General features: G+C 52.0%; 11 protein-coding genes across 11 annotated transcripts; 4 read left to right on the forward strand and 7 right to left on the reverse strand.

Annotated features, from left to right (window-relative positions):
- The first annotated feature begins 10 nt into the window (after positions 1 to 10).
- BJX67DRAFT_260805 (mitochondrial 54S ribosomal protein uL1m) lies at positions 11 to 1,163 on the forward strand. The gene is made up of 3 exons (XM_071026331.1): positions 11 to 343; positions 396 to 960; positions 1,010 to 1,163. The coding sequence occupies exons 1-3, from the start codon at positions 84 to 86 to the stop codon at positions 1,100 to 1,102; spliced, it is 918 nt and encodes a 305-aa protein (XP_070882497.1). The 5' UTR covers positions 11 to 83; the 3' UTR covers positions 1,103 to 1,163.
- Positions 1,164 to 1,224: 61 nt separating this feature from the next.
- BJX67DRAFT_374557 (COG2 family protein) lies at positions 1,225 to 2,197 on the reverse strand (the record flags this gene model as incomplete). Its single annotated transcript, XM_071031567.1, has 2 exons — positions 1,225 to 2,091; positions 2,183 to 2,197. 2 exons carry the CDS (start codon positions 2,195 to 2,197, stop codon positions 1,225 to 1,227), a joined length of 882 nt encoding a protein of 293 aa, XP_070882498.1.
- A 509-nt stretch (positions 2,198 to 2,706) lies between these two features.
- Positions 2,707 to 4,154, forward strand: BJX67DRAFT_260862 (uncharacterized protein). The gene has a single exon (XM_071026332.1). The coding sequence runs from the start codon at positions 2,823 to 2,825 to the stop codon at positions 4,014 to 4,016; it is 1,194 nt and encodes a 397-aa protein (XP_070882499.1). The 5' UTR covers positions 2,707 to 2,822; the 3' UTR covers positions 4,017 to 4,154.
- Positions 4,155 to 4,250: 96 nt separating this feature from the next.
- BJX67DRAFT_384676 (Mrp/NBP35 family ATP-binding protein) lies at positions 4,251 to 5,450 on the reverse strand (the record flags this gene model as incomplete). The annotated part of the gene is made up of 2 exons (XM_071033703.1): positions 4,251 to 5,237; positions 5,418 to 5,450. 2 exons carry the CDS (start codon positions 5,448 to 5,450, stop codon positions 4,251 to 4,253), a joined length of 1,020 nt encoding a protein of 339 aa, XP_070882500.1.
- Positions 5,451 to 5,512: 62 nt separating this feature from the next.
- On the reverse strand, positions 5,513 to 7,088 carry BJX67DRAFT_363762 (protein phosphatase regulator SHP1). Its single transcript, XM_071030113.1, has 3 exons — positions 6,895 to 7,088; positions 6,512 to 6,849; positions 5,513 to 6,464 (listed from the first exon to the last, which is right to left on the reverse strand). Exons 1-3 carry the CDS (start codon positions 6,961 to 6,963, stop codon positions 5,741 to 5,743), a joined length of 1,131 nt encoding a protein of 376 aa, XP_070882501.1. The 5' UTR covers positions 6,964 to 7,088; the 3' UTR covers positions 5,513 to 5,740.
- A 125-nt stretch (positions 7,089 to 7,213) lies between these two features.
- On the reverse strand, positions 7,214 to 8,199 carry BJX67DRAFT_363764 (uncharacterized protein). The gene is made up of 2 exons (XM_071030114.1): positions 7,769 to 8,199; positions 7,214 to 7,692 (listed from the first exon to the last, which is right to left on the reverse strand). Exons 1-2 carry the CDS (start codon positions 7,892 to 7,894, stop codon positions 7,588 to 7,590), a joined length of 231 nt encoding a protein of 76 aa, XP_070882502.1. The 5' UTR covers positions 7,895 to 8,199; the 3' UTR covers positions 7,214 to 7,587.
- BJX67DRAFT_260879 (uncharacterized protein) lies at positions 7,228 to 7,607 on the forward strand. Its single transcript, XM_071026333.1, has 2 exons — positions 7,228 to 7,260; positions 7,353 to 7,607. The coding sequence occupies exon 2, from the start codon at positions 7,408 to 7,410 to the stop codon at positions 7,570 to 7,572; it is 165 nt and encodes a 54-aa protein (XP_070882503.1). The 5' UTR covers positions 7,228 to 7,260; positions 7,353 to 7,407; the 3' UTR covers positions 7,573 to 7,607.
- Positions 8,200 to 9,226: 1,027 nt separating the features above from the next.
- Positions 9,227 to 11,057, reverse strand: BJX67DRAFT_363765 (membrane insertase OXA1). Its single transcript, XM_071030115.1, has 3 exons — positions 10,957 to 11,057; positions 10,153 to 10,905; positions 9,227 to 10,102 (listed from the first exon to the last, which is right to left on the reverse strand). The coding sequence occupies exons 1-3, from the start codon at positions 11,029 to 11,031 to the stop codon at positions 9,413 to 9,415; spliced, it is 1,518 nt and encodes a 505-aa protein (XP_070882504.1). The 5' UTR covers positions 11,032 to 11,057; the 3' UTR covers positions 9,227 to 9,412.
- Positions 11,058 to 11,207: 150 nt separating this feature from the next.
- On the reverse strand, positions 11,208 to 12,057 carry BJX67DRAFT_363767 (TOM13-domain-containing protein). The gene is made up of 2 exons (XM_071030116.1): positions 11,607 to 12,057; positions 11,208 to 11,544 (listed from the first exon to the last, which is right to left on the reverse strand). Exons 1-2 carry the CDS (start codon positions 11,883 to 11,885, stop codon positions 11,491 to 11,493), a joined length of 333 nt encoding a protein of 110 aa, XP_070882505.1. The 5' UTR covers positions 11,886 to 12,057; the 3' UTR covers positions 11,208 to 11,490.
- A 1,162-nt stretch (positions 12,058 to 13,219) lies between these two features.
- On the reverse strand, positions 13,220 to 17,194 carry BJX67DRAFT_384679 (uncharacterized protein; the record flags this gene model as incomplete). The annotated part of the gene is made up of 1 exon (XM_071033704.1): positions 13,220 to 17,194. One exon carries the CDS (start codon positions 17,192 to 17,194, stop codon positions 13,220 to 13,222), a length of 3,975 nt encoding a protein of 1,324 aa, XP_070882506.1.
- A 774-nt stretch (positions 17,195 to 17,968) lies between these two features.
- BJX67DRAFT_260915 (hemolysin III family protein) lies at positions 17,969 to 19,350 on the forward strand. The gene is made up of 3 exons (XM_071026334.1): positions 17,969 to 18,636; positions 18,717 to 18,947; positions 19,009 to 19,350. The coding sequence occupies exons 1-3, from the start codon at positions 18,070 to 18,072 to the stop codon at positions 19,165 to 19,167; spliced, it is 957 nt and encodes a 318-aa protein (XP_070882507.1). The 5' UTR covers positions 17,969 to 18,069; the 3' UTR covers positions 19,168 to 19,350.
- Positions 19,351 to 21,127: the final 1,777 nt, after the last annotated feature.

Genomic DNA, 21,127 nt, shown 5'->3' on the forward strand with positions numbered 1-21,127 from the left:
TCCAGCCAGCGCAAAGCTTCAGAAACAATAATTGTTGATCCCTCGAGGGGAAGGACAACCACATCTCACGCTGGGCATCGAACATGTCCTCACTAAATTCGCTCATTCCCACTGGGACACGGTCGGTGCTATCAATATGTCGGCCGCCGCTCCGACAAGGGTCAATGGCGGCTCCTATTCTCTTCAGCTATCAGCAGGTCCGGGGCAAAGCCTCAAGCAATCCACAGGCACGGGGCAAGAAGAGCAAGGAGAAGGCCACTACAAAGAAAAAAAAAGGTCCTCGGGAGTTCCAACAGGTAGACTTGACACAGATGGAGCAGTTTGCGCTCTGCGATGCGATGAGGTATTAGACGAAGAGCCCGAAACCTGCGATTTTTCTAACCCTCAAATGGCAGGTACCTTCGCGCGTTTGAGGTCGGCCGCGAACCCACAACTTCAAAATACGAAATTCACATTCGATTGAAGTCTAAGCGAGATGGTCCTGTTATCCGCAATATGCTCCGATTTCCCCATTCCGTGCAGACAGAATCCCGAATTTGCGTGATATGTCCCCCCGGCTCAAGAATTGAGAAGGAAGCCCGCGCAGCAGGAGCAGTGCTTGTGGGAGAACAGGAGGTCTTTGATGCTGTCAAGGAAGGGCGGATTGAGTTCGACCGATGCATCTGTCATCCTGACAGTTTGGACGCGATGAACAAGGCTGGGCTGGGCAGGATTCTCGGTCCCAGAGGCTTGATGCCTAGTGTCAAAACTGGCACAGTGGTCGAGGATGTGGCCAATCGTGTGGAGATGCTTCGCGGCGGTACAGTATACAGAGAGCGTGACGCGGTGATTCGACTTCCTATCGGGCAATTGGCGTTTTCCCCGGAGCAGCTGCGGGACAACCTCCGTGCTACCATTGATCAAGTGAAGAAGGACGCTGCTGGTCTTAATGATCGGATTACTAAGGAAATCTACGAAGTGGTGAGTCAACCGAATGTGACATTGTCGAAGCTTTACTCATTGACTATAGGTGTTGAGCTCGACCAACGGCCCCGGTTTCAGTTTGAATGGAGAGTTCACTTCGGAGAGTTCCCCAGAGACTGCCGCGTTGAGCGGTGTGTAAATTAGCCTCCCGATTTCTGATGTATAGAGCATGTTTTATAAGGATCTGGTGTACAATAATGGTATTGATTCAAACATATTTTCAACGCCGACGCTATGCGAACACGGTCAAACAAAGTCTATTCATATTGTCAGGTTCTTCAGCGCAGACACAGCACTCGTGTCCTCTCCCATGAATTCGTAGAGACGCAAAACGGCCAGCGTTTTGTTATCCCGTCTCTCTCCTGCCTGCTTCGCTTGCTCCAGCGCTTTCTTGAGATCCAAGAGCAACGCCGAGCGGATTTTCGACATTCCCGGCCGTTGCGCGAGTAAAAACGGGTGGTCGTCACCGATCCGGGATGACAGCCTTGTCAGGTAGACGTATTTATGAATATGATGCTCAAGTCGCTTGAGCGAGACGAGAGGGGTTGTGTTTTCGTCGAGTTGACCGTCATCATCGGTCTCCTCTTCCTCATCACTTTCGAGGAAATCCGATTCCGACTCAGAATCGTCTGCGGCGTCTCGCGCATTGTGTTCTCCAATCATTAATCTCTTCTCCATCTCCTCGACGCGGTCAGCGAAATCTAACAACGCCCGCCCGATATTCGCATCCGCGCGAAGACGCTTCTTCTCATTCAGTAATTGCTCAAACTCCATCTGCCTTGTTTCGACCTTATCCCGGATCGACTGGACGTCCCTGTGGAAGGCAAGGAGGCCGACACGGACTTGTTCGACTTTCTCCTCCCCACCCCGCAGCGCACCTCCAAGAGAGAGAAAATCCTGGTAGTTCTCATTGACCAGGTCCAAGAGCTGCCGACTGAGCAATTGATCCAGCTCCCGCAGTTCCTGCCGCAGGTCTTCGAGACTCTGGTGCCGATTGGTGAGTGAGGAGAGGTAGGTCGCCGGATCGAAGTCCGGGGAGAGGAAGGAAGCGCGAGACAGAGGCTCAGGGAACGGAAGGCCGGACGTATCATCGTCCAGGTCGGAGGAGGATTCGTCAGAATCGCCAAACTGCATTGACAGAAGGATTCAGATCAAGGTCAGTCTGGCACTGCTGGAGACCAATCGGGGGGGTGGGAGGGGAAACATTGGGCATGCATACGCGAAATCGATTCATTCTGGCGGTTATTGCGCCAGACGGTCGAACAGGTGGCGAAGAGATAGAAGTATCTGCATGTAGAGGTGTTGAGACGCAAGAAGGTGCTGTTTCGAGTTCGATTGAAGCATAGAAGGAAAGTGTGGAACCGAACCTTTCGAAGTATCGGTCTGGAGTTCTGGATCGCTGGATGGCGGCGAGAAGACGGAGTTTCCGCGCTAACGAACAAGAGCTCGTGAGGGTCTCTGGGAAATTTCTCCAGAAAAGGAGGAATGCCAGCGCATCGAGCGTCTCATCTGCATCCTTCCGACGGCCATCAATCAGGCGCCATGGACAACAGCCGATGATGCTTATCCGACGCACGCCAGGCTGTCCAACTCCGCCTGATCCCCTGCACTGTCTGTGTTGCTCCATGCAATGCGTCCCAGCAAACCTACGTGTCTGCTGTCGAACAGACCTCTTCCCCTCCTGCTAGACGAGAAGCGGGGTTTCTGCGCCGGTGGTGGTTGTTGTCGTGTTCATCCGTGTCTTTCCCTGTGTCGCTGAGGAGCTGGAAGACGCTCTTGCTGGAGCTCCAGACGCAACATCTGCCGCACCATCCTGATAGTGGCTGGCTGTTCTGTCGCTGTGTGCTCCGTTGTCTGAAATGGATCCGACGCCGTCGGACAGGCTGTCCTCCCACCTTGATGCGTTGCGACCATCCTCCTCGTCCCCTCGCCGGGGGTGGTCGCAGCACCCTCCTTCTTCAGCTTTCTCTCCCACCCCCGAGACTGCCAGTTCCTCTTCCCAGCAGGCGAACCCCTGTCGCTACGAAACAGGTCTAGATGAGACTACTCGGGCTTATCGCACGACTGCGTTACGCCACCTCAACGGCAATTCCAAACCCTTGTCTTGGAAGACCCGCCAAGCAGCCCACAGTGCTGGCAGCGGCCGGTCTTCAAGCTTAGCATCGCAGCCTGTTCTGGTCAGGTCCTACTCTGGAGGTCCTGATGATAAGTCCGGGACTTCCAAGATGCCTACACGGCGGTCATTTCTTTTCACTGGGGCCTCGAACCCGCAGCGACGGGTGCCCGAGCTGCCGTCCGACGAGGAGTTCAGTATAGACGGCATTCTTCGGGCTATTGATCCAGACATCCGCAGCACGCTCAACTCGATCGGAGAAATCTGCGGCCGTAGCAAGCTCAGCCTTGCGAACGAGTATGGTAGCCACATTGCTCCCCTCGGCGAGATTCGTGCTCCTCCTGGTGGGCTGCTACCTGTCGAGGAAGCCAACTCGGACCATGAAGGGTACTCTGGCGACAACGTTGTCATCTACGATGATGACAACAACGCTGGCGACGGACGGGAGCATACCCTGTTCTCAAACTACACCTTCTTCGATGCCCTTCTTCCTCCCATCTCTGCTCCATCTCGGAACTTCGACGCCGACAGCCCATCAAGCCACACAGCACTAAACCAATCCGGCATAGAATCTCTACCTACAACCCGCGAGTTTGCCTCCAAACCCAAAGCCGCTGGGCGAGCATTGCTGGGAACCTCGACCGAAGTAGATGTCGACGACCGCGTGCAAACCATCCTAACCCCGGCTCTTGTGTCGGAGATTCTCCTCGACGCTCAAGCCCATGACTGCTTGTTGACCACCCATCCTCTCCCCGATCAACCGCCCCAAAGGCCGGGGATAACTAAGCGTTGGTCAGAGCCGGCCAAATCATCCGACGTGCAGTCACTTTTCCGCTGGTTGAAACTAGCTGCATGGAACGATTGCAGTGCATCCGAACGACAGACAGCCGAGATGCGGCTGCGGGCTATGCTCGGGCGACAGACTGAGCAGACTGCGTGATACATTATGGACCTCTTCTGCCCTTCTTCAATCGATGAAATACCCAATATACGTACATGCCTGCCATCTACCTTTCATTATGCTGCCGTGCTCCTCTTCATGAACCACAAATTGCCGACTTAATGAACATAACGAATCTATGAAAATGATAATTCCTGTCTATCCAAGGTATCGCCGTAAATGCCATGCTATACATCATATCTAGTCATAACCGAAACCAAACTTTTAATCTCATCACCCTGCGATGTCTCCAACTAACGTCCTCGCAAACTCCTCAAACCGCCCATAAGACCAACAATCCCGATACCTCTCCACCAAAGGCCGCTCATCCACTGTATCCTCCTCCATCTTATCCCCATCTTCCTCCTCCTCGTCGCTTTCCGCACCCTCCTCAAACTTTCCCTCAACCAGCGCCCCAAACTGCACATCAACCGGCACCCTCCCCAAAAACCTAATCCCCATCTCCTGCGCCATAACCTCCCCGCCACCACTCGAAAACAAATTACTCACCTCCCCACAGCACGGACACGTATACCCAGACATATTCTCAATCACACCCAATGTGGGGATATTCGTCTTGACGCAGAAATTCACCTCCTTCCGCACATCCGATGTCGCGATCGCCTGCGGGGTCGTCACCAGCACCGCTCCAGCAAGGCGCGGCAAGCCGCCCAAACCCTGGGTAGCAGGCGAAGCCGCCGGTGCTGTTTCTGTTGTAGATATCTTCAGCAACTCCTCCGCAAGCGCGATATGCTCATCGCTCGTCCCCGGCGGCGTATCGACAAGCAACACATCCGTCTCGCCCCAGTACACATCCGTGAGAAACTGCCGAATCATCGCTGTTTTCTTCGGGCCGCGCCAGATTACGGCGTCGCCGCGGTCGCGGAGGAGGAAGCCTAGCGACATGCAGCGGAGACTTCCCCGGCTCCTACTGGCACTGGTACTGGTACTGGTACTGGTACTGGCACCGGCGCCATCACTACCGTCTGTCGTAGTTCCCGTTCTATCACCGGGTACACGTTGCGCATCGTGCACAGAGACGGGAATCCATCCACTCGGCGACTGCGTGATCTTTGCCCCCTCTAACCCGACAAGACGCGGGATCGAAGGACCCGTCAGGTCGATGTCGAGGATACCGACGGATTTACCTTGCAAGGTGAGCGCGAGGGCGAGTTGGAGGGTTACGGAGGATTTTCCGACACCGCCTTTGCCGGAGAGGACCTGTATGTCATCATTAGTAGTTTACTTTTTGCTCTTCCCCTTGTCACTGTTTGATATGCGATGTATAGAGGGGGGTTGTGCCTTGAGTGTTATCGATAAGGCGTGGCGGGGTTGTGAAATTTTTGCTTTGCGTGCGCGTGTTGGGCGGGGAAGGGCTGTCTTTAGAGAATTCAGACGTACCAGGATAATATTTTTGACCCCCTCTAAAGGCATTTTGAGAGTTCTTGAAAGGAAGGTTGAGGGAGAAGTGACGAAGGGAAAAGGTTGGGGAAAGCCGATCTCGCAGTGTTGCGTCTGCGCCATCCCGCGGAGCTGCTTATCAATCAGAGTATTTCTGAAGAGCATAGGAGGAGCCATCTAGTGACTATCAATACTGGGTGAGAATCAAGTTCCGATTTATTATTATTTATCGGCACTATCTAACCGGCTGTTCATCATTCGCTCAACATAATGAGGCTGTGGAACTGTCATGTAGCGCCGCAGTGTAGACAACTACATGTAGATTATTGCCACTTCTGCACTACAACGCCTCCCCGCTTGAGTTCGGGCAGTTCACCCAGGACAGCCGCCTTGTCGGAGAGCTCCTTGCTCGGGAATGTTGTTAACAAGGTCCAAGGGCGAGTCTGGCTCTGAGCACTGGCGGCAGACACAAAGTCATAGACATCACCAATCGTATGACTGGTGTTAAACCTGGACGTTAGACGAGTCCCGTCCCCAAGCCGAACCTGCAAAGTGACTACGGGGCTCGATTCATCAACATTGGGTTTAACCGACTCGGCACTAGAAGGGGCGGCAGGCATTGGTTCCGAGGGAGTAGGGGTCCTAGCTCCAGGTGTCGGGCTTCCGAGCCGCTGTCCCTGGCCAGCAAAGGGTTTGTACTTAGGCTTGGGCCTAACGTACTTTTCGTCGTGCTGCTTGATCTCCACATCCACTTCCTGGCCTTGCTGTACGTTCATAATAGAGCGCGGGGCTCGGCCCTGCCGTATGCTGTTCAGAATTTCGGCGTTTTGCGGATCGTCGGAATGGTACAGGTCGCCGTCGTCTACAGAAAATCCGTCCGCCCAGAAGTGCAGTGTTCTTCGTACGCGTGGAAGAAGTTGTGGTTGTGCGGGCGCACTCGGAACATCAATCACCCTGCTAGGAGTATCATCACCACCTAATGTGCGAGCGGGACCGGTGAAATAGCTTCGTCGCGGTTCGGAGTCATCGGAAGAAGGGATCTGGGACCTGAAAACCTGTGAGCTCTTGTCTATTAACAAAACGAACCAGCGTACCTCTTTGCCTTTTCAATGATTTTCTTTCTTAGATCATCCGGATTTTGCACAGCCAATCCGGATTTCTCACCCCCCGCGAAGAAGTCCTGGTTCTCATCGTCATCGTCGTCATCCGCACCAGATGTAAGGTCTCCCAGAGTTGCGAACTTCTTCTGGGGCTGCTTGCGTGACGTAGACGATTCTTGGGGTATAGATGAGGAGGATTGGGCAGGATTCCCTTCTGGCTCGGTTGAGCCGAAAGTGCGGCCTCCCTCGTGGGTAGTTTCGTCCTGCTCAGCATAGAACTCCGTCACTGCAGCTTCGAGGTCCCATCCGTTTGCTACTAGATATTCTTGCGCCTACAGTCCATTAGTGAGGTTTCCGTGTGTTAAAGAGCAGCCTACCTCGTTAGGGCCGGCCCGAGTCATGGCGCAGAATTGTGAGACAACCTCATCTCGATCAGCGGGGTTCATGGTATTGTTCAGAAGCCGGAGGTGAAAGCTCAAGCAAGTAATCGCTTAGTTTCAAATCAATCTAGAATGACGAGAAAAGAGGGGCCAGTTGGGGAACAAAGTAGAATGATGGGAGCTGATTATTCGGAAACTCTGGCATCGAGCAACATGGGCACCTGGGCAGTACGTCACTGTTGCCTGATTGGTCATCCCGGAGGAAATATATTCCGTGCTCCTCCAGCCCAACCCTCATCAGCACAGTCTCCGGAGTGATTCTCCTGTGGTTGACCCTGGTGATTATGTTAGCCCTGGATTATGGTGGGTCTTTCCCAATTCGTCATATTGAATTCGGGATACATCAACGAATTCTCCCGCACGTTCAAGTTTTGCTATACTTACCTCAACGACAGGCGGATTTGAATTGGAACGGTGACAATCGCGCTGTGACGTCGTTTCTTCAGGAAAATGAATGACATGCTCGACACAAGGCTTCCGTATGGACTGCTTTCCGTCGGCCTATTTCTAGATATGCCCGATACTGGAAAACGCAACGCCATGGTGATGGTTGTGGATCAATTTACCAAACGAATGACAATGATCCCGGGTCGCAACTACTGGACCTTAATATAATGGACCCACTCCTTGCTAAAACTCGATAACTTGGTATGTACCTCCGAGGACCAGCGTACGGTGTGGTGGTACCCTTGTTACACGTTTATTATTATAGAGGGGCCCATCTCTATAGATCAGGTATGTCAGGCACGCCACTAAGCTAGCAGGCGACAGACGTCCTGGAACATGACATGACTGCTAACTGTTGTTGAAGAAAACTACGGGTTGAAACCCCCAAACTGAGATAAACTACGAAATCCAAACCCATGCCCATGGTGAACGGGGTGGTACTATGCCCTAATTGCCTGATACTAGGCAACTGGGGACTCCCATCTGTCATTATCTCCGACAGAGATACCGTGGTTCGACGATATGTCTCGATGCATTCAATGCTGCGTCTCCTCTGATCTCAGGATACCATTCAGGAAATTCACCGGCCGCGACAAAGATCCAAGTAATCAACGAGAGAGAGATCTGCTCGCGCAATAAAAGGTCGAGGACGACCTCTCGTTCCCGGCATATATTACACGCATGTATCATAATTACTTGCCAAAGAGGGTTTCTGCTGCGTTCTGCTGCCTCTTCTAACCTCTTCTGGTCGACCTTCTCTACATAGTTCAAAAGTACCAAACAAGTTCGCCCTCCAGATCAATGATCCACACTCGTAGGCGCTTAACATTACAGGAAACCGACTTGGGAACATTCCTTCCCATAAAGACCCCGAAGTCTACAATTTCGCGCTTTACGTATCTCAGTCTAGGGATAGAGAGAAGAAGTAGCTGGATTCTATTAGCCTTGTGACCTTGTATTCTTAATATCATCACTTCCTCAGCTCCATATCTCAGGGCGAAGTAACACAGAACCCACCAGAATGCATCTGGGACCCAATATCCATACCTCCAACCCAATCACTTAGAAACTGAGAACGAAACCCAATGCAAGCAGGAGCGCAGATGCATTATGAAACAAACCCAACCCGCACCCTCGAATCCCCTTGTCCATTCAACCCCCGTCCATGTAGATGCGGATCCTCCACCTCGACCATGTACATTTGCTCTCGCCGGCGCCGCATCATGCCCTCGATGTATGTGACTCCCAGCCGGAGGATTTGAGTAAGGCTGAGCACCGCGATTGCATGGAGGAGGGGAATGACGACGCTGTCTATCGTGGTCATGAGGTTGGGGTCCTGGGCCTGGGTTCGTGTATAGCTTAAAGATTGGGATGTGGTCGGGTTTGTTGGCTTTTGCTTTTCTGTCGGTCCTTGGTATTCACGTTGACCGTTAATATCTAGCCGGTAGACATTGTGTTAGCTGGGATTTTTATCCGGAAAATAGTGAGTGCTCCTGCGCTGTCCCTTACGTAGGTAGAAAGAGGTAGGCGTCTTTCCCTTGGGCGGTCCTCGCGTTCATATCACGGAAAGTAGCAGGGTTATCAATCACTGATGAAAGGCGTGAGAAGCATTGAGGACGATGATTCGGTGCCCCATGGGAGTTCGAGTTTCCTGTACTGCATGGAGAGCGACGAGCTTCTACTTGGCGTGTCTGTGAGTGAATATTGGTAGGGACATAAGAGACCCGGCAGCTGGGGAGCATGGTGAAGTGAATGACGAATATGAGCGTATTCTCGGCTCGCAGCCCATCACTGCGGTTAAAGTCAAGATGTAGAGAGAGACTTGCATGAATGAGTAAATGCATTCAGAGCTGATTCCTTTGCGTGAGTGGAACCGCAGCATGGACGAATACACCAGGTTCGGCTCTGGATTGTAGCTTTTATCCAAACATATACTTGAAGAGATTATTTCTAATAAAACACGGTGTAACCAACGCCTATAATACAATGCCCAATGCAGAGACAGCCATCACCTGCGCTTCGGCTTATTGCTCTTGGACGACGCACGAGCCTTCTCCCTTTCCCTCTCCAAAGCCTGCAGATACGCCTCTCTGCGCGCATAGTTCCGTTCCTCCCGCTTCCACTCGTCTTCCTCCTTACGGCGCCGCTCGTAGTCCTCTGCCAGCTTGCGGTCCTTCTCGCTGAGCCGGGGCGGCGCCGCGGGCGTCCCGTCTGCGTTCTTTGGGGCCTGGTTTCCGGTCATCTCCTGGATCTTCTCTGTTGTCTGGCGGAAAATCGTATCCTTGGTGTCCTTGGCGGATCGGAGGGCGCGGTCGATGAAGCTGATCTGCTCCGCGTGGGATAATTTTCCCTGCCTGATACTTGCTGCTGCTCCCCCAATCTGCTTCGTGCGTTCGGCCTCGAGGGCGGCGGCGAGCGTGCGGAGCGACGAAGTCTTCCCTGATTCGGTAGGATCCGCGGTAACAGTCTCGGACTCAAGGTACCTGCCGGGAATGGAGATTCCGGCGAATTTCCGGAAGCCGATATTGCTGAGCATGAAGGCCTGTCCACAGGCGAATAGCCCGGTGCTGGCAAAGTATAGCTGCAGTGCAGCGGGGAAGAACGCGCAGAACACGAAAGTTATCGCGGGCATAGCGTACCGCAAGATTTTCTGCAATCCCGCCGTTGACGGATCCACGTTTCCAAATTCGCCTCCTTTCTACACGGGGGTTAGCAAGAGGAGAATGGGGCCGGGAAGTCGGATCTTACTTTGAGACTCAGGTGCAAAAAAACAGACGCTGCCAAAGGAAGGATAAAGTACGGATCGGACACTGTGAGATCTGTGATCCACGCGAAGCTCTCCGCAGTCAACCCAGGAACGGGCAGATGTGCCATGCCTGAAATGACGCGGTAACATCCAATACCAACGGGGAGTTGAGCGAACATCGGGATAAACGCGCGCATGGGTTTGATGTCATGATCTTTATGAATCTTACTCAACTCCGCTCTATACTTCATCGCCTCGGTATGGTTGCCTTCTCGTGAGAAGCGGACCATTTTCTCCCGGATGGGAGACGTAAGGTCTCTCGTGTTAGATATCTTTGTCCCCGCATCTGCGGCACGGAAGAAAAGAGGCATCATGGCAAAGCGGAACAGGAAACCAGTCGCGACCATACTCCCTACCCAAGGCAGTCCAGACCATATGTGGATGTGTTCAATCACGAATTGGACCATTGAGGACGGACCCCAACCCCAGTCTAATCCCAATTCCTTCAGGTATCCAATCCTTTCGGGAATACTTGTGATATCAATATTCGAAAGATCGATGTCGAAATCATTTGACGGTTGTACTTCGGGTGAGACTTCGCCGGTCGGCGCGGGGGGCGGCGGAGAGGAGGTTGAATTAAATCTGATGGCAGCTCCTGAGATAGAGGGTACGGGCTGCCTCCATATCGTACTTCCGCTGAGAGTCTTGCCGGGCCGAACAGGGAGTCTTGATACCTGCGGGCGAAACGAGGACATCTGCTCAAGTCAGAACTGAATTCTAGGGCTCGTGGAGAGGTCGCAACGGACCGATCGACTTGGCTTTGTGAAAGCAGCGTATTGCTGCCGGGCAATTCGCCCTGTTAAGCCAGGTCCTCCCAGCATTGTGACTGGCAGCGACTGAGGGACGGCGATGGGCAGTTTGAAAGCAGCGGCTCCGGAATGGATACACTTTTTTTGTGCCAAGACCGGATTTTTGCCGGGCGGTCGGCGGCCATGAATCGGCAACTCAAATTCGACAATCGCGAGCGACGAGGGACAGTTCTTGCTGAGACTACGATGGAACTACTTTAGTGTATCCATTGACTCCAGGATGTGTTTTGAATTTTGTTCGCCGAACGCCATCAAGCAAATTTCTCAATGCTGCCCGCTGGGGTCTATGTACATACATGGAAACCTCACTCCAGGTGCGTTCCATGTGAAATGCGGGAAAGAAGATAACCGTGATACTCGCAGTCCATGCACAAGCCTGGTTTAGCTGTCTATTACCGTCCTCTTGGGCTATTTCCATGAGCCGCCATCCCCGTTTTCAATCTCACAAGAGTTTCCGAAGCAGGCCCAGCTCTATAATCCGGGTCCTGCTGCGACTGGGCTGGATCGTCGATACGTAGGGAAGATCTAAGGGGATGAATAGTTAATGAGGAGAGCCCAACTCATGGCTGATTCAAAAACTTTCATACCTTCGTCCCAGACCACCCCAGCCTGAACGCCGCTTCGTGAGCAAACAGCTCACCAAATCCTAGCATCAAGCCGTTCACAAAAGGGAGAACCAGGTTGATCGCCGCACCACGAAGAATGCTCCAGAACGTTGTGGACGGCCTGTAGAGAATGAGAGGTGAATCTGAGGAGGAGGAAGAGATGTCAGGGTTTGCCGAGTAGTTCTCTGAGTCGGATGGAATCGTTAACCCGGATTCGTAGAGTTCCGCGGTGGAGTGGGAGGCTGCCCCGTTCGAAGCCATTTTCGTGTGGGGGAGGAGTCTCGACAAAAGGAAGAGCGCGGTACGAGACTTCTCACGAGGATTACCAAAGTGCAGCCACGCGCTCGAGTTTGGGATTATACGTCCAAGGGTCGCACGGAGCCGTAGCTTGAATGGGAAGGAGAGGTGAGTTGACGCTCAACGGATCTCGGACGAGCTCGAGGATAGGAAGTTGATGATCTCCGCGTGAAAAGGGGTTACGTAAGCAACTTGATAGACCAACAAAACGCACGGGCCGGGTCAGCAATGCCGGGCTTGAGATACTGTAGACCAGAGGGCTGCGACGTTGCTTGAAGCATGACATAGGAATCAGCCCGAAGAGAAAGGACGAAAACCTATTGATTGTTCTTGTCGAGGCAGAGGCCTAGTCAAGTGCTCTCCCCTACCGACCTCTCACCTCACTCCGCCCCGCTCAGCTGCACACAAAAACACACAGATCATCGCTCATACCTACCGCTTCGCTTCCTAGAGCTTATGAGCCCTTCATCCACCTTCTTCAGTACTACGTATTCTGCGATGACGGCGAATTACTGCATCTAGTATAGCGTGCCTGATCGGGGAAAGCGCGTCGCTGCCGCTTGGCATCAAGGTACGCAATCTATAAAGATAGCCTCCCCGGGTTGGCACCGTTAGACTGACGTACGATAAAGAATCGGCCACGCAGTAGCGGGTTATACTAGCCGCTGGGTCGAACACGGTAATTATTCTTCTCAAATACTCGCATATTATTGGCTATTTTAAAGCATGTATAACTCGTATCTTTACTTATAAGGACATTACTAAAGCTCTCTATAATTAGATTTATATCGTTGGTATAGTATTACCGCCAATATTCAAACCCTTATTGCTTGTTGGAGAGAGATCGAGGGGTGATTAATATACTTTATATAACACCTAGCTATAGGTCAGTTAGGGACATAAAGACATTCTAACCTAAAGCCCAACCTACTTATCACGTGCCTAGCCTGTGTGTCTGACGTTGTCCGCTTGGGTGATCTAACCATAGTAAGTTCCAGGATCTTACACTTACAAGGCATGCCGAATGGGAAGATATGGGCAGGTATGGGCGAGTGAGAGATAGGTAGCATTCGGCATATTAGATGAGCAAAGAAGAGCAATGGTGAGTAGGAACGGGCAGCCACGGGCAGCCCGAAGCCGAAGCACATGCTCAGCAAATCGATGATCTCCGCCATCACCGCCTCCAATAGTAGGTACAACCAGTGAGCCGCAAATAAATCAATTCTGTCCATAATTAGTACGCCAAATTGTGAATTAGTGCGCGATTACCGGACCGTGAGTGTGCATGGCGCAATTCTTTATACACCCAGTATGCGATTCATGATATGTTCAACCTTTGGCAAGGACTGCAGATGCTTCTCGACGCTTTGTTTCTGCGCGCTCAAACCGTACTGCTTCCTAATGACCAAGCACTCTATCAAAGCCTTGCAAGCCCGCTTCTGCAGCGCTCCCGGATGATGCTGGGCTATCAACGCCGCCATCTCCTCCGGGATGGCCTCACCAATAAGCCACCGGTGGGCGGCAGCGTTCTCCTGGCAGAGGATTAAGCACGCGGCCGGGGGTATATTAAAAAAGCGGTCCTGTCCCTTCTCGTTGGCCCGCTGCGCGCACTGGAAAATGGTGATCAGGAGGAGACGCAACAGGGCAGAGTCTCGGCTGTCGCTAGCGACGAGCAGCTTGTTTGCGTACGCCTGGTTCGCGTCGCTGAACAATCCAACCTCGTAAACGCTGCCAATATATCCTTCAAAGAACTCCGTGGTAACTCGGAATATATACTCGATTGGCCCTCCTTTCTGTTTGTTAAGCATAGCAAAGTGGACTGTCATAAGTAGGGTTGTTCGGAGCACGGTCTCTTCCCGGTTCTCATTCCGGATACAACTATCAAAATCGTTCAGGAATTCTTTGATGCCTAGGTGGAAGTACTCTAGAGAGTCCCTCTCGTAGGCTATGGCGGCCCAGTCTGCGATTGCCGCAGAAGTGATGTCGTCTCCTGGCTTCCATCCGTGTTGGACAGCGGTGAATTTCGTCTCCATGCCGGTGAAGGTCATGATGACCACCAGTGCCTGCATATCTCCGGGCGTGACTTTCTGCAAGACATATGTTGGCAGGTCGCCCATGGCCTGGAGCTTCCTTGCACTCTTAGCATACACCAGGCCCGCGAGGAACACATGGTACGGTTTTGCCCATGCCCGCAGTTGCTTGCTCTTGTTCGCCTGAACCAGCTCCCGCAGCACAGGCAGACTGTCCATGCGGTTCATCGCCAGATACTTGAGATAGAGGGTCATCAATTCAAGAACCAGAGGAATGCGGATGGATAGGATCAGTCCCTTCGTGACCAGGTCCACAGCTCGCGTCGAATTCTTGAAGCGTGCATTCAGGACCTGCTCCTGGAGCCCCAGTAGCTCTTTCACCCGTTCATCCAATGAATCAGTAGGCCCCCTCAGAGAAGCAACTCCCAGAAGAGAAGGCAATTTATCCACACGCGCTCCTTGTTGGAGTAGTTCCTCCGTAATTTCTCTCGAGTTCACCAAAATGGCTCGCACCAATGGGGTGTCCGTGTCGCCAGTCTCCCCCTTAGCCTCGATGCAGGCACCGTGCGCCAGCAGCACCCTCACAACGTCTCTGTTTTGACCGATTACTGCTATGTGTAAAGCAGTTAACATGCTTCGATCCTTGAAGTTGACACGTGCCCCATGTTCAAGCAGGAGCTCCACCATTTCTCGGTGACCTCCGTTGACTGCCCAGTACAAAGGTGTCCGGCCGTAATTGTCCTTCCGCGAAATGAGGCGGGTATGTGTGCCGAGTAACATTTTGGCCCAGGGTACGTTTCCAAAGTATGCCGCGAGATGCAAGAGAGTGAAGGTGGGCGGGCTGCCGCCGTTCTTCTCCTGCTCCCAGTAGACTTTCCACCACTCTGTCCGGAGGGGAGAGTTCATTCGAAAGAATGGACGCGAGAATTCTGTCGCTGAATCGATCACATGAATGGCGTGGTGGAAATGCACCGGCCAGTACTGGCTGGCGTAAGATAAGAAGGGATCCTGGCCGGGCGTGCTGGAATTTCCGTACCCACATTCTACGTGAGTCAAACAAGTCTGCATGAGCTTCCTGTGGGTTTCTTGGCCCATATGGAACATGTCAATCCCTTTGATGTTGACCTGATCGCTCTGGAAGAATTCTTTCGCCGATTCGTGAACTAGATAGACGACGTCTCCTTCGACCTTCACGAGCAACCCGCCGACCCTAAGCTGCCTCCGGGTGACTTGCGTTGCTGGAAGAGTACCAGCTGCCTTGACCCCTGCGGCCACGGCTAATTCTTCCAGTGTGAGGGGCCGGACAGCGAGAACAACCCATTGAAGAATAGGGACCAAAGCTTCCTTGTCGTCGACCTGCCGCAGAAGTCGCTGGTAAATCCCACCCAGGCCTTTCGGAATTTGGCGGAGCACTTCATCGATCTTGCTCCAACTCCGCCCCTGAAGCTCATTGACAACGAATGCAACCCATAGAAAGGTACCATCGGCGCCAGCTAGCAGGCTCTGCTGAACCTGCGCGACCATCTCTTCGGAAAGGTCTTGCTCAGATGCCAGTTCGGCGACTTTAGCAAAAATATATCTCTCGACATCATGCGTAGTTTCCGTGTCAGAGGCGTCCAACTGAATCTGCTGATAGCGACCGAGTTTGCTCTCCAACACAGCCGGATGAGGTCGAGAGAGAATAATAAGCTTTAGTCGTGGCTTTGCCCCTTCCCCAGACTTCGACAAGTAGCTTCCAATGGCATCTAGAAGCTGTCTAAGTGATTCCTTCTCGCATTCGTCGAGACCATCGAGGACACAGACTACCTGAGAAGATGTGGTCTGCTGGAGCAGAGTCAGGAAAACCCTCCACAGCGCGACAAAGCTGGAAATTGTGTACTTGGTCGTCTCTGCACCGTCGAATGAGTTCTTGACTTCTTTAGCCAGGTGGGGCTGGAGGTCGATCCATTGATGCAGGATACCTCTTAATATGGTCAATGCGGTGTTCCGATTCTTGTCACGATTACTGCAGAAGTAATAGAGGAGAACATTATCACCAGCGTCAACCAGTGGTTGGAGCACCTCGGTGATATATATCGCGAGCATTGTCTTCCCTTTTCCAGGGCCACCTGAGATCCACAGGAGTGGTTGACTCGTATCTGCCAGCCACTCTTGATAATTGTGATGCTTCGTAACCCACTCGCAGGTTCCATCAACCCTGCGTCCCTTCAGTGCAATGAGGGACTTCCGATCAACGTCTGGTCTTGTCAGAAGTAAGGCGTCAAGAACGGCCGCGGCCTCGGCATACGCGTTTGCGGCTAAAGGTATCGTCTTGGAGGCGGCGGGCACGAATGAAAGGACCTCTCTTGCGTATGCCGCTGCGGTCGCTGCAGCCCAGGCATGCCAGATATCTGAGCCGTGCGAGTCTGCGTAGTCGCTAATTCCTCGGATGACCAGGTACTGGGCGGCATCTCTCAGCCCAGTTGCCTCTTTCTCGAAGCAGAGAATATCATGCTTACGTGCGAACTGGTCCTGGGTTGCTCCGTCGCGCGTCAAATGACGGGTGGAGGCAATTGAGCCATAGTGAACAACGGGATCCTGTACTTCACGCGGTGGCCTTGATCGGATCCTATCCAGGTCATAATGACTGTATCCACCTTCATCGGGTTCATTGGTTGCACGATCGTAATTTGCGTCGAAGAGGATGTCTTGTTCAGGGCCAGGGTGGGCAAAGGTAACTGGATCTTTCTGCACGATCTCGGAGATGTAGCTGGGCATCTTGCTTTCTTTAAAGATGGCGGCTGTCTCGGCCTTCCCCATAGCTGTGAGAAGCAAAAGTGTTGGCTGATCCAACGCTCTGCCGGGAGCAATCTGATCTGTCGCTCGTTCCCCGTTCATGTCGTACTCGAGGACATCCGACAACCCAGCTGCCGACGTGCTGACAACAACATCACCGAGACGAACATCATCATTCGTATCGGGTACTCCTACCGCAATGCCTACCAATAGAGTGAATCGGACAGATGGGTAGCTTGCACGCAACTGTGCGGTCACGTCGGCCAGTGACGATTTGCCGTACACCTTCGGATACGCCACAACGACATTGTGGCCCTGAAGATTCCCCAGAATGTAGTTGTTGTTGTCGTCTGAAACCTGATCCGTGGGTAGATTGTCATGGACGCGATCGAGCGCTGCTTGGGCAGCGGCTACCTCAACTGGCAAACGGCAGAGCCACCCAACTTCATAGTCTTCACGGGACGCCATCTCCAGCCAGAGCGCAGGTCAAGAAATGAGAGACTCCGGAGCATCAGTGCTGATGCGTTGTGTTAACGGTGCATGAACCTGCCTGAACGGTCCGTCTGTTTCGCGACAGGGCCGCCATTTTTGAGGCTGTCGTATCGTTGTTAGCCCGTAGTTAGTAGCCGGGGCTGGGTCCACCATCTGCCCCTGTCATTATTACCAAACATGCGTATCGCTGGAAAAGGGACTAATTAAACCCATCAATGCTGACTGCATACTTGAGACGCATGAGGCCGGAGACGGAACAAGCAGAACCAACCACGTCAAGCTATTTAAGCCAGGATGTTCAGCTTCAGCCTTTGCTTGAGGACATGGTATCAGACTGTACAACGCACTAGTACCAGGAGATTCTAACTAAATTAGGCAGCTGCTGGGGCCATAGCAGCTCCAGCAACCACAGAACAACGCTGTAACACAGCCCACCACCTCGCTGAGATCCCTGTATCTGCTCAAATAGTTACCGGTTATGGCCTGTGGCATGCGGTTTCCATTACTTAATAGCGTTAGAGTAGTTACTACTCGTACGAGCATTGCAGCACAGTCGAGGAGCGCGCCCCTCGACTTGTGCAATTGTTGATACATGGCCCTCGCATCGGAGACTAGGATCTTTGAGACTTTGATTGGCAAAAAGTCCATCTGGTCGAGTCCCCGAAGGGCCCTGAGTGGGCCCAGGCAACCACAGCCCAAGCCACCATGACCTGCCTTGACGAAAAGGGGGGGCTATAAGTCAGTTCCCAAAAAACTGACGAAGCAAAGACGAAACGCATTTGTTCGATTCCATTCTTCCTCACTCTCAAATCCAGCCTTCAGACATTACACACCACCAGGCGCGACAGTAAATGGCGTCCACTCCCCGTCTCCGAGTTCCGCCCAAGGAGCCAGAGGCGCTTAAAGGGCGGCGAATGGAAGACAACGCATCCGGGTCCGGGTTCGGTGAGGCAGGACGCCCGGCTCTTCTCTCGTTCGATGAGATGCCGGAATGGTTTCAACACGACAACAACCAGTGGATTCTTCACGGTTACCGGCCTATATCGGGCTCGGTTCGCGCCTCTTTCCGCAGTTGGTGGTATCTCCACAATGAGACGGTTAATATCTATACCCACCTCATTCCGGCCGTTGTCTTCCTCCTCGGCGAGTGGTTTATCTTGCAGTACCTTAATGGCAAATATTCCAGAATTACTAGCACTGATTCTGTTGTTTTCTCACTCTTTATGCTTACGGCGACTATTTGCTATGCATTTTCGGCTCTTTATCATACTTTGATGAACCACTCTTACACTGTGGATCATTTCTGCCACCGACTAGATATGCTTGGTATAGGGATCTTCATAGTCGGTGACATTGTCTTGGGAGTATACATAATCTTTCAGTGTGAGACTACGCTACGCAATATTTATTGGTCTATGGTTAGTTGATCTCCATATGCTCGGCTTTTTCTGTCCCAGTACTGGTAATCGGATCTAACACCGCCTTCATGGGTCAATAGATTGGGGTTTTCGGGGCATTGACCATCATCACGAACGTCCATCCCAAGCTCCAGAGCCACAAGTATCGCCCCATGCGAACACTAGCGTTCGTGGCGACTGGCATGTCCGTTGTGGCGCCCTTGATTCATGGGCTCGATATATTCGGGCTAGACCTGATGAACAAAAAAGCCTTCACCTATACTATGGTGGCAAAGGTAGGCTGTCTTCTATCTGGAACCGCGCTTTATGCAGTGAGTCTCCCGTTTGGCCTCTCCAGGAGAAAAATTGATCCTAATACACGTGATTCGAAAGATGAGATTTCCCGAAAGTTGGTGGCCTGGAAAATTCGACCTCTGCAGCTCCCACTCATTCATGCACATCCTGGTAGTCTGCGCCGCTGTTATCCAGATGAGAGGGTATCTGGAAGCCTTCGACTATGCTTACTCACATATTACCTGCTCGGCCTCTTGAGTTGCTACCTTTTGTAGTGCCTCTAACTACCGGGACGAGCGGCGGCCTTCCAACCTAGGTAGCGCCGTTGGAGATTCTGGCAGCAAGGTCCTTTTGGGAGCCAGGAATGTTGACATTCATAACGAAGGAGAGAATATCCACCCCAGGGACCAAGTTCGTCAGCAACGGTTGGGAACGCTTGGAATTGAGGGCGTGGCAGTGTGTCAGTGGTCCATTTTGTTGTTTTGACGTTATGGGGTTCTTTTCCGGGAGAGATCCAAGGGGATCAGCATATGCCTTGCCGGCTGCTGGTGCCCTCCTAGCCTCCCCTCCTTTTGGCTCGAATTTCCTGCCCTTAGTGTTCAATCTAAAACTTTTTTCATACCATGCCAGGTCATCTACCTGGCGAGCTACATCGTCGCGCGGGCGTTGGCGGACAAAGCACTCGAAGCCGGCTACAAAACGGTGTACGAATTATTCAAGCAGCCCAAGTTGGAGCCTGTCAACTATGCTCCATTACAGTGTACGAGCAAAGTGACGGGAACAGACGGATGGAAAGGAGCACTACTTGTGGATATTGACTATCGTCTATTCCGGAAGCTTTGGAATCGTGCAATATGTCTAATTTGTCTCCGAGACAACCTGCGTCAATACTCGACTGTGTCGGTGCAGGATCTAATTTAAACAGTACGGCGGCCCCTGCCTGTAAGACTAGGTCAGAGCTCTGGGAAACATAGCGTGGCTAATTGTTCTTGCGTTTAGGAAAACTTGAGTCGGTAGTTCGCAACTAGGTTCTAGGTCACGACGGAGACGTGTTTCGCAAATCTTAGAGACCGAACCATCTGTCTGACCTTATTAAGCTTGCATTTGACAAGGTGGCCGGGAAGACTGACGCGCTATACCAGTTGCAGCGTAGGAAGACGGGCTCACAAAATGTGTAGCAAGATCATGTACGGAGTATATCATGAAAAAGAAGGGAAGAAAGAAGCGGAGGCAACGATGAAGATGTGAGATCCTAGAGGGTAAAATAGTAGATTTCTCACACTATGATTTATTAATACTCCTGTAGGTGCTTGACCTGTGCTACAAGACATGGTTTATATTGGTTGAAGCGCTCAATCTAATCTACTTTGGCTTCCAGTGGTATCGTGATATATCTTGAACATATTAAGATTAGCTTAAAGAGGTGGATTTATTTAATAGCATATAGTGAATGTAGATTAGAAGATATTATCGTCGAATATCCGGCCCTAGAATATAGGTTGTGGCTTCGATGGAAGACCTCCATCCGTCTTCTCTTTGGCTACTAATATAGGAAGTTCAGAGACCCGGTTTAAATATATTAGATAAGAGAGGCTCACGCGAGGTAAGTAGCGTATTTGTGTTTAAAAGATGGGGGTTGATATTCAGTCGTTTCTTCGAGGGTTGGGCGAAGATCTCAATAAGCTCGGGAAACTCAAACGGGAGTCAGGTGGACTGTTCTCACGGCAGCCTCGTCAATCAACTTGTTGAGGGCGGCCACGCCAGGCAGAACCACGGGGCAACGACAACCAACCGAATCCGGCAACAAGGGGATGCCCATGACTTTCCCGCCGCCCAGCCCGCGCCTTAGCAGGTTACAGGTCAGGTGGCACCGTTCTAAAGGTGGGACGCCGCGCTAGCGCATCACCTGACCAATATTACGGCTTCCGACGCTAATTGTTATAGGTATTAATTACCCGGCGGCTAGGCTTTACACATTGTTGACACTTGTAATTAAAGGCATTAACTGCTTTTCAACTACTATCTAACTGATTAATCTTTATATTTCACTATTTCTCTAATGTATCTTTGCTCGACGTTCCATAAGCTCTAGTTCTTTCTCCTCATTCTGAAGTTGTTTTGCCTGGTTTTGAAGCTGCTTCTCACGTATTTCTTCCTCTTTGTCTTTTAGTCGAAGCTCTATCTCTCGGAGTTCTAAAGCCCGTTTTTGTTGCTCAAT

The sequence above is a fragment of the Aspergillus lucknowensis genome (assembly GCF_044049455.1).
Source record: "Aspergillus lucknowensis strain CBS 449.75 chromosome Unknown BJX67scaffold_51, whole genome shotgun sequence".
NCBI classification, from domain to species: domain Eukaryota; kingdom Fungi; phylum Ascomycota; class Eurotiomycetes; order Eurotiales; family Aspergillaceae; genus Aspergillus; species Aspergillus lucknowensis.